Genomic DNA, 11,210 nt, shown 5'->3' with positions numbered 1-11,210 from the left:
GCACTGCCGATGTAACTTTTTGTATTGACAATTAATATTAACTAGGAGTATTTGGTTTAATTTAAAGATAATAGAAGTTAATAAGTTCGTTATGTATAATGATTTGTAATTAGATAGTATATTTTTACACTATTACTGTATATTATTTATTTAATCAAATATAGTTACTATTAAATGTTACTTGTGTGTGTTCGCACAATGCGCTCGCTGAAGATGTAGGGAAGTAGGATTTTGTTGCTCAAGAGAATTAAAACGAGATTTGATTTAGGTATTGTATTCATTTACAAAGGGTTTTTTGGTTGAGAAATTTGTTTTATAATTTTTGTCATGATTAATATTTTATTATTATTTTCAACACAACATACCCAATCATAATTGTCAAACGTAAAAAACATTATTGGGAATTTTTTTTAATAAAAAGTGGTCAGGATAAATATCAGATATCCATAAAGTTAATAGATACGTAGCATTTGTGATATTTCTTATATGAAAAAAAAGTGTGCCAGTAGTGTTGTCATAATTGTCATTGCCAATAACAAATAATATTTACAGTGGCAGTATCATGCGGATCTCGAACGTCCTAGTATGTGGTGATGAACCCAATATTCAATTTGAATGAAACTTTTACTTTATCTTTGAATCGCAAGCCCACATGTTACCCCTGCAAAACGCATTTCAGCCGTTGAGATTTTTATTCAGAATCAGGCCTTTGCTTCGGTACACACATAATTTATTTACATATCGTTTTAATTGACAGTTTAGTCTCTATACTGCACACCTCTTTTAATCTCTAAAAATTATTAGTTGGTTTTGGCCATATTGTTAATCCTGTTCGCTTTTAGTCCCAGATATTGCTATTTTAGTTTACATAGAATTATAAACTTTTTCTATTGATTCCTTTTATATTGAAAAATTCATTTTAATCCATTAGTTTTAAAAAATAAAGTTATTTTCTTATATCCATTAGTCACGCGATTATTGAAGAAGGACAAGAACTAAAAGTTGAAAAGTTGAAAATAGGCTTGAAATGAACTTACTGGTGATCATGTTTAGTGCCTTTATAGACAAGCTGTAACCCTAACCAGTTGATCAGCCTTGGATGTAAATAATTGGAGAGCCTAAAGAATGCAGCAAGAGGGTTGCCTCCTATTAGCTGCTGAAAATGAAAGCTAATACGAAGGTTAACCACCACAATCAAACACCTGATCAATATGCAGTTTTGTTGTTTCATTTGTGGAACTTTTATTTCTTTTCTCCTTAGGTTTCAAAGTTATTTGGGAGAATCCCAGAAGAGTTAGAATTTGGTTCGTACCTCTAGAGAGTGTCGGACTGTCAGATGCAAAATATCCTGGCCAACAAGTAAATAAATGGTGAGCCAAATCAGCTATCAAGACTAATAAATAACACTTTATACGGTCATCAATTTTCACAAAATCTGCTAAACTTATTTTCTGCATCATGTTCCAATCGATTTCGTATATAATCAAAACATATTCCAATCTCAGAACATTTGTAGACAAGCATAATATTTATAGGCACAATCAATTAAAAGCTCAAAAATATGCTCTTCAATTCAGAAATAACACACAAAAATTGCTCCTCAATTCAGAACTATAACACAGGAATTTCTCCTCCGAAATAACTCTGATAATGTATTTTAACTACAGCCTAAACGAAATAAATGGATTACGAAGAGAGAATTGGAATTTGGTAAGAGATAATAATAACAATCCAACTCTTTGACCATAAGTGATAATTTAATAATTCATAAGATAGCATAAGCAAACAATGAAGGAATTGAATTGAATGCAGACCAGCACATCACAATAGTGACAGCAACAGTAACACAAGTATGAAACAGTAATTTGAAACAGTGATGAAGATTGAATAATAAGCAGTGAATTGAATAAAATTAATTATGATTCACCCCTGGAAGAAGCAGCAGCAACATTATTATTTCCTTGAGGGTGAACCCGTCTATACCTCGAATTGAAAGGCCAAACCGAAGTAAAACGACGGGTCCACCTCAAGCACCTCCGCAACCTACCTTCATCTCCGCTAACATCAACACACTCATCCTCCTCCGAAGAAGAAGGTACGGAAACCTCGTGGCGGCACACTGGGCAAGAATTGTGAAGCCTCAGCCACGGAACAATGCAATCCGAGTGATATATGTGTTTGCACGCAAGTTCCCTCGCTTCTCCGCCAACTTCGAATTCCTCCTGACAAACTGGACACTGAGAATTCTCCTTCAGATGCGCGCTCGCAATTTTCACCGTCGGAATCGCGTCGATGGCCCTTTCCGGCGCCGGCGCGGGACCCTGTCTGTCGTTCTCGGTTATCTGTTCGATGAGTTCGTTGAGTCCAGGTCCCATGAAATAGTCGCGCGTGTCCACGGTGCGCGGGAGCGGGAATGGGAATTGGCCTGGACCGGGGCCGTTAGGAATGTTGTTAATGGGCAGGAAGGGGTTGGGTTGGTCCATGGGCTGGAAAACTATCCACGTGCGAGGGCGGTGGTGTGCAGGTTCTTGGACGGGTTCAGGTTCGGGTTGGCGTCGACGGAAGCGTCGGCGGCGGTGGTGCACGGGAATTTCTTCTGGTTGGGATTGGAGGAGACCCGGGAAGCGGCGGATGGGTGGTTCCATCATGAGGGAAAGCGCTTCGAGCAAACGCGCTTCTGGGGAGGGGTCTGCGGTAGTGAAATCGACCACCAGTCTTGGGCGCGGCACGTTTACTTCGCATATGAATTGGCCGAAGCAGCGTGGACACGTGACCTCTGAGGGGTTGTTATCCACTGCGATGCGGACCATGCGGTTGCACTGGAAGCACCAGTACATTTGGAACGTTGGCCTCTCTCGCCTTTGGCCATGCCCATTGTATCTCTCTCTCGGAGGACTCAACGACATGGTGCCTTTGAAGTTTCTTATGGGTTTATATTTGACGTATGAGATTGGTGTGTGAAGGGTGAATTGGCATTAGGAGAATGTTATATAGGAGAGAAAACCCAAGGATCACTTCTGGGTCTGCATCAAGTCATTCTTTTTAGCTACCCTTTGCTTTCCACTGTTCCTTCCATGGGTGGTTAAAGGATGAGTGTTTATTTGGGACATAACAAAACAAATGTCCATGTCTTTTCTTCTCTCTTGGATTTTGGATTTCTACTCCTTTTGCTTCTTTATCATCATCTCTACATTCTGTACTAGACTTCTTCATCAGGCTTGGATTCACTCCACAAAACCACATTCTCTTCCTCGGTATTCTTAGGATCAGCTTGGATCAATCTTATGCTAAGCTGTCAACTTCTCTCTCCACCTCCATTAATATACTCATGGACCTTCATATTCACCTCCATTAATTTACTCATGCACTTCTGTGTTTTCAACTTTTAATTTTTTTAAATAATCCTAAATAAAACATAATTTTAATATTTTTAAATAATTTTAGCTAAATTCGGTACAGCTCCCTTACATATGTATATCTTTCTTTTAGCAGTAATATTTTTATCCTTCATAATATTTGAGAAAATCATTTCGTCATTTTAAGGTGTGTTGAGTAATAAGAACAATTGACGTTTCTTAGTATGGATAATTTTTTTTATTTTGAAATTCATTTTTGCATTCCATTGATTTTTTTTTTTCTGTTTTATGCCATAATACAAAGTAAGAGGTTGTTATGAATGGTATAATTTAGTATACACCAAAAAAAATAAAAAATAAAATGAAAGAAAATACTTTTATCATTAATAAAAACATCACAAAATTTATCTTAATCATTCACCACCTGCTAGCATAAACAATCACTACCACTTTAAAATGAAAAAAAATATGACTCCGGAAAGATATGGTTAAAACTAAAAAAAAAAAAGAGAATATAAAGGTGCAGGGAGAAAGAGTAGAGTTAGATGTAGAATTTGCCTTAAGGTTACAATAGTATTAGGGGAGTTTCTTCCTGCACCCCTACATTTTTTTTCTGCACCCCACAATATTATGCAAAGACTATATTTTCCCTATTATTTTTTAAAAACCCAAAAATGCACTTAAACTGTAATTATTTTTTTACATTCTGGATTATGGAATTCAAAAAAATTCTAAATTGACATTTTCGGTAAACTTACGAATCCACCAATCCATAATTTAAAATATACATTTCACATTTAGAAACCCATCATTCAAAAAAAGCATTTCGGATTCAGAAATCCATAATAAAAAAAAAAATTCTAGATTCACCAATTCGTAACAGAATTAGGCTTCCAGATTCAGCAATCCAAAAATCAATTATTTATGCAAAATTTGCTTCTGGAACACCCCCTCATCCAGAAAACACAATTTAATCAATTCCAGATTTATAAATCTGTAATACATTATCGGATCCCGACATCCAGTAATCCCAAAATCTCCATAACCACCATATTTCTAAAAAAAAACTTAATTTTTACCTTTACAACTCAAACAACACTTCGGCAATATAGCGTACTCCTCCACCTTGCCTCAAACAACTATAAAAACCCTCCACCAGTGATTGATATTCAATGATAAAAATGAACAGTGACAAAGAAAGTGCAGCATGGTGCCCCTTTTCAAATTATAAGTCAAGGTTAGTTTTGGGATATTTGAATTTTTTGGGGTACAGGAAGAAAAATGTGGGGGTGAAGGAAGAAGAAGCCTAGTATTAGTACTACTTTGGATCAAATGGAGAAAGCCCAGTGGGCTGGCTCAGTCCAAGGCTCGCTTTACTTGGTATTCAACATCACTCGTGTTTTTTGGTGTAATAAGCTGTCATTTTTTTAATTGATTAGCCACCAATTTATTAGTTTTTTTTTTATCAGCAATAAACCCTAAATCAATTTATCAATTTATTAGTAGATAGAAGAACATCTCCAATGTCATCAATTTATGATACTCACTTTCAATTTTATCTTCTATTAAAGTAATTTCAGCAATTTTTATAATCTTGTATCATCTTAATACATAAATTTCGGGTTACACTTTGTCTACATAATTGTTATGATACACATTTTAAAGTATGCATCTTTGACTAATTTTAAGATACTATCAATAAAGTTGCATTAAGGATCACTAGTTTTAATTAAACATTCAAATATTTAATTATATCCCAATTCTTATTATTTATAATTAATTATATTTAAATATTTTTAAGTTAAATCTTGTGTATGGCTAATAGTTTATGTTTCAGAATTAATCTGGAGTTTGTATACCTACACGTGCCTTAAGCAATGCTGATATTAATCTTAATAATTAATGGCATGGCAAATACCTTCTGGTTGTACACTCCTAAATTTCAATTGAATTGTACTTGAACAGTTTACTCTTTTCTTAACCTACCCAAAAACAATTAATTTATATAGAACAACCTTACATTATAGTATACTCCTACAATTAACACTGGTATCCCTTGATTTATGTGGCAAATTCAATTATCGTAACTTATTATCTGATGATGATGTGTGGAAGTCAAAAGGGGCAGAGTTTGACATAAATTCATAGCATGCCACTGTAATCTGTTTTTGACAAACATTCAAATGATTCTGTTGAAATTATGTTAGGGTTAAATTAGCTAGCTGAATGGATTTTTGGGTAAGTCCTTTAAGGAAGGAGCTTATTTGCTTCAGCATTGAGCAATGTCATTCATTATATATATCAAAAGTAGTACTATTCCAGCTTATACTTTAGTCCAAAACCATGAAGAAGATCAGAAGCATCTTTAATGTCCCAACAATGATATATATACATGGACATCCTTCAATTACAAGCTTACAACTTTGTCCCAAACCGTGACGATGAGAGACAGATGCATATTGTCCCAACAACAATACATATGACATCCTTCAATTGCAATTATTAATATCATTTTTATTTTTCCAACTATTGTATATCATTTATCATTTTATATTTCCCCTTTTCTTCCAAATATAGGATTAAGATTCCACCAATATTATTTTTTTTATGATTTTAAAGAAATTGTTTAAGTAACCGCATCAAGAAAAGTTTGAATTGCCATTGTCTCTAGAAAAAAGTGGATTTTAAAGTTATGCAAATTTTACAATAACAAAAAATATTGCTAAGGAAATTGGGTTAAAAAGAATATTTTTATAATATTTAAATCTTGAAATTGTGTTTTAGATCTTTTAAACTTCATAAATATGTTTTTCTTTTTGAAAATGAGATAATTTTAAAAGGATTTTATGAAAATAAAATATTTTTCTTTTAAATTATTGAGATAGACAAGTCGATGACACGATTTTTGTTGTAAAAAATAAAATCGTGTCAATGCGGTATAGTTTTAATGTTAGAGTGAAACAAAAATAACTCAATTTTACTGTTAAAATTTGTACACCTCATTTATTTTATTTTTCTGTGATCAAAACTATATTTCCATTATAGGACTTCTTAAAAAATAAAGTAAAAGAAATTGTCTATCAGAATATCTTTAAAAAAATGTATCTCATTTCAATAAAAAAAACCTTTGAAATTATACCACTTTGGTAAAAAAAAAGCCTCATGAAGAAAAAAAGGTATGGTTGAAGGACATGCAAGGGGTCACAAGCTGAGGAACTCTAAACTCCTCCATGCAAATGGGACAGTGAGATTTGTATCTCCCAAAGGACCTGGAAATTAAGAATTTCATTGATGGCACTATTGAGCATGGGAGGGCCACCACTGGGTAGCATGCTATCATTGTTCAATGCTCATAGATCCTGCATGCTACAAAATTTATCATTCTAAGAGAAGCCTCTTTCCATCTTCTACAAAATTTATCACAAACTCTGAATCATTTCAATTTTACTTGTCGCCGTCGTAACAAAACAACACCTCTATCATTCATTATTATTATTATTATTAATTAGAGCTTGAAATTAAATTTTTCGAACAGGAAGTACAATAAAAATGACCTAATTAACTATGAAGATTTCTAAAAGAAAGTCTTCCGCTCACAAGAATTATGGATTTTAATTTTTTTCCTTTTTCTTATTTGTCCTTCATTAACGTTAAGTGTGTTTTCTTAAGACTCAAGTCAAAGACCTTAATTTTCTTGTTCTGTTTTAGTTAAAAAAAGTGAAGGCTTTTAAAAATATCATCAGATTTTGTACGATGGACAATGATACATTGAAAACTTATATTTTATTTATATAATTATATTACAATTCCTAATACTATTATTTTAATATTTTTTATATAATTTAATTCTAATCTTATCTTTTATTATATATATTTATTTTTATACCATCACATTTGGATTGGATTAGGAGTTGTATACAAGAATCGTGAAAGTATAATTTTTGTAAGATTTTTAGTGGCTGCGGCAAGTATGTGTTGTTATGTTGATAGGGTTTTTCAACCCAAATTTGGGAACACAATGATGAAAATCTGGGACATAAAAATGATAGTAGTAGACTTAGCTTTTGCTGTGGCACATGATGCAAGTGAGAAAGGTTGGTTAGTGCGCATAATTCAAGTTCAAACTTCCGAGCATCAATCATCAAATTACTACATACCATCAATGTGAGACCTACATATCTCACAACAACTACCTTCCACCACAATTTAGGAAACTACATTTATTTATTAAATTTAATTTCAATACATTAACAATCTAAACAAATTTTTAGAGTATGTGAAATTAACTGTCATATATAATACTATTATTTTTGTTTTTATAATAACTATACTGAAATTACATACATCATAATTTCTAAAGTCTATAAAAATTAAACTCAGAGGGGTATTAACGTCATACTTTTTCTAGAACTCTTGTGGTCAAACAATTGTACGCTAGTTTTTATATGTTACTGCGCACTGAGAAATTCTTCCCTAATTCAAAAGCAAATTAAAATCCGTCGGTGTTATCTGTTTCTAATCAGACATCAATATTATTTCTTAGTAAAATTTATTGATAAATTTCTTAATATTAATATAATTATAATAATAAAATTAATTAAGATAATTATAATAATTATGATAATAGTAATAATTTTTTTAACCTTACTAATAGTCCTTTATAATAACAATACTAATAATTTTATTTTTTATGGATATATAACAAAATAAAAATATTAATTTAATAAATTGATGTAATAATAATAAATATAATCATAACAACAAAAAGTAATAATAATAATAATATTAAAAAGAATTATGATAATAATAATATTAGTAATAATTAATGATAATTGTAATGTTAATAATTTTATTTTATATTAATATATATTAATATTAGTTTAATAATTTGTAATAATAATAATAATAATAAAGATAATAATAATAATAATATGGAAAACAATTATGATAATAATAATAATATTAAAAAAAATTCTTCTTATTAATAATACTTTATGATAATAGTAATATTAGTAATCTTATTTTATATTACAATGAAAATATTATTTTAATAAATTATTTAATAATAATAATAATAGTGATAATAATATAAAAAATAAATATGATAATGATTATAATAATAATATTAATAATTTTCTTATAATTAATGATAATTTATTAAAAAGTAATACTAATAATTTTATTTTATATTAATATTATTAATAATAAGAATATTAACATAATGACAATAATAATAATTATAAAATAATTACTAAATTGCATTGGTAGAGTAGTTATATATTTTTCTATATAATAAGTGAATTTGGGATTGATTTTCTCCTATAATAGAATGTAAAGCATTAACTTTTTATAACTTCAACAAAAAATATAATAATTAATAATATTTAAAATATTAAGAATAATAATATTAATTATCGACGAATTTTTACCATTTTTTATTTGTAGTTTTCATTTATCGACATAATTTTTACAAGATTTTTTCAATAAAACGATCTTAAAAGTTTTTTCCTTAATAAAATGGTCATAATAAGTCAATAGCATAAAATTCATTCATCCTTAAAATAGAAAACCTTCTTATTCAAAATAAAATAAACAATCACTCATGTATTTCGAGAATTGAATATATTTTCTGTTTTTACTCAACTAAATCATATCAAATCTTCAAACTCTATAATCAATAATAAACCTCGATCAAACAAAAGTATAACTTAAATATATATTCTTTTTGTTCTGACCTCAAGTCGGTTGCACAGACTCGCTAAAGTCAATCATCGCATCCGAAATATTGTTCGCTTTAGAGATTAGTACTCCAATTTTATCCTGAAAAGGCACCTTGAAGGGTAAAGGGTAAAGGGAGAATGAAGTATATAAATTGCCTTTAACATCAATTCTTGAACGATATGAGACTATATTGACATACGCAAACACTTTTAAATTTTGTATATCATAATAACATCTGAATATATTAATATGGTCATTTTTTTTAAAAGATATACTCTTTAGTTAACTTTTGTTCTCATATATACATAAATCTAGATTATAGGAAGAAATCTTTTTTGTATTATGTTGGTTGCACACGTAACAACGTGCTGGTAATTGATTTTGATATATAAGTCATATATATATTATGGGTTATGTGCAGATGTGTGTTTGGTGACGTCTCCTTAGAAGTGTTCCATTTTGGAATATTTGAAATTGATCTCTCCCAAGAGTATAATTATTGAATTGAGAGATAGTGGCAACATCATCTTCCTTCTCTCTCAAGAAAAGGAAATATCTTTCCAACTCACCGACCATGTCTACATATTTTGACCTAAAGACAAACTTCTTAAATGAACTTATCATAAAATTACACATGAAAACTACTTCATCAATGTTGATGGTGACATTCTTTTCGCTTCAAGCCACAACCAAGGTTTTACGCAGTCTGAATTCCTCCAACTTCAATAAGAGTTGCTACAATCCTTTGACATTTTCTTAAACAAAATTCAGTTTACCAGTTCTTCTGGTATTCTATGTATATTATTAGGTAGACTGGTTTTTTTGGGTGGAGCTAAAATTAATTGTGTTTTTGTTGGTGAATCACCCAGCTGATTTCAAATATGAGTTGAATGATGATCCACGCGGCTAGTCAAGGATCGTGAACTACAAGTCGGTTTATAGCACAATCAATCAACTGAGGCCTAAGTTTGGACTCTCACTTTTCCACAGGTTTCAAAGCATACTATGTTATTACATAAAATATAAATTAATTATAAACATAAAAATAAATAAATATTATATTAATTAAATTAAATATTATTTTAAATTAAAAGTATTAATATCTAAAATAATTTATATTATTAATAAATAATTTTTAAATTTTAACTACTAAAATTTTAGTTACAACTAAATAGAGATATTTTTTGGTACAGTTATTTATTAATAATAAAAATTATTTTATATATTATTAATTTTTATTTTTTAAATTAATATTTAATTTATTTAATATAATTATTGTTTATTTTTTATTTTTAAAGTTATTTTTATTTAATGAAATAGAAATTAATTATTTTAAATTTGATAGAAAAATCTTGATAATTAATTAGATACAATTTAAGAACTATTTATTAATAGAAATTAATAATTTTTATAGTCTCTAAAATTGTTTATAATTTAATAATATAATAAATAATTATTTTTAGTATTTAAAATTAGTTTTTATTTAATAATTATTTTTATTAACGTGAGAATATTATCACTAATATATATTCAAGAAATTATTATATAACTTCATACCACAAACGATTTTATTTAGTTCTTACTTTGAAAAATAATTATTCATAAAGAGAATACAGATTTAAACCCTATCCCATCTATATATAGTAAAACACCACTTGAAAGATTAAGGGTGTGTTTGTTTCCATGGGGAGGAGGGAGGGGTGTTTTTTGTGTTTGTTTTAAGGATTTTGAGGGTGGGGGAGTGAATGGGAGAGGGTGGATGGTTTTTTTTTCACTCTTCACAAAATGAAGAGATTTGGAGGGATTGATGTGGATTATTGTATTTTTACCAAAATATCCTTTTGCATTCATTTTATTACAATATATAAAATTCAATATTATATAAATTTATTTATTATTTATAATTTCAAAAATATTTAATTATACTATTAATAACAACATATAATTATAAATAATAAAAATAAAAAAATAAAATTATAATATCAACAATATATATAGTTATATAAAGTAACAAATGAATATAATAATAAATATTATTTTCATAAATTTTAATGTATTTAATAAATTTATTTCAATTTAACACAAAAATATTTTCATTATATTTTTTAATTTTTTAATTAAAAAATATTTAAT

At 29.1% G+C, this 11,210-nt stretch overlaps 1 protein-coding gene across 6 annotated transcripts; it reads right to left on the bottom strand.

Annotated features, from left to right (window-relative positions):
- Positions 1-436: 436 nt before the first annotated feature.
- On the bottom strand, positions 437-3,074 carry LOC137822563 (RING/U-box superfamily protein). Of its 6 annotated transcripts, none has more exons than XM_068627472.2 (4): positions 1,984-3,074; positions 1,313-1,348; positions 1,038-1,156; positions 437-661 (listed from the first exon to the last, which is right to left on the bottom strand). In XM_068627472.2, exons 1-2 carry the CDS (start codon positions 2,904-2,906, stop codon positions 1,333-1,335), a joined length of 939 nt encoding a protein of 312 aa, XP_068483573.1. In that variant the 5' UTR covers positions 2,907-3,074; the 3' UTR covers positions 437-661; positions 1,038-1,156; positions 1,313-1,332. The 6 variants fall into 6 exon arrangements, with proteins under 6 accessions (XP_068483573.1, XP_068483568.1, XP_068483569.1 ...); XM_068627467.2 differs by having other exon boundaries at positions 1,928-2,974; XM_068627468.2 differs by having other exon boundaries at positions 1,038-1,153; positions 1,928-2,974.
- Between the last annotated feature and the right edge of the window lie 8,136 nt (positions 3,075-11,210).

Source organism: Phaseolus vulgaris, chromosome 9, assembly GCF_051622355.1.
Source record: "Phaseolus vulgaris cultivar YP4 chromosome 9, ASM5162235v1, whole genome shotgun sequence".
Taxonomy (NCBI): domain Eukaryota; kingdom Viridiplantae; phylum Streptophyta; class Magnoliopsida; order Fabales; family Fabaceae; genus Phaseolus; species Phaseolus vulgaris.
The sequence above is the reverse complement of the archived record's forward strand: the minus strand, read 5'-3'. Positions and strand labels throughout refer to the sequence as shown.

Bases quoted from the DNA above. Each gene is read 5' to 3' on its own strand.
- LOC137822563 (XM_068627467.2), bottom strand. From the start codon at position 2,906: ATGTCGTTGAGTCCTCCGAGAGAGAGATACAATGGGCATGGCCAAAGG. The intron at 1,349-1,927 runs GTGAATCATAAT...CTTGTTGGCCAG, and splicing joins TGCTGCTGCTTCTTCCAGGG to GATATTTTGCATCTGACAGT. The intron at 1,157-1,312 runs GTACGAACCAAA...TTTCATTTTCAG, and splicing joins CAGTCCGACACTCTCTAGAG to CAGCTAATAGGAGGCAACCC.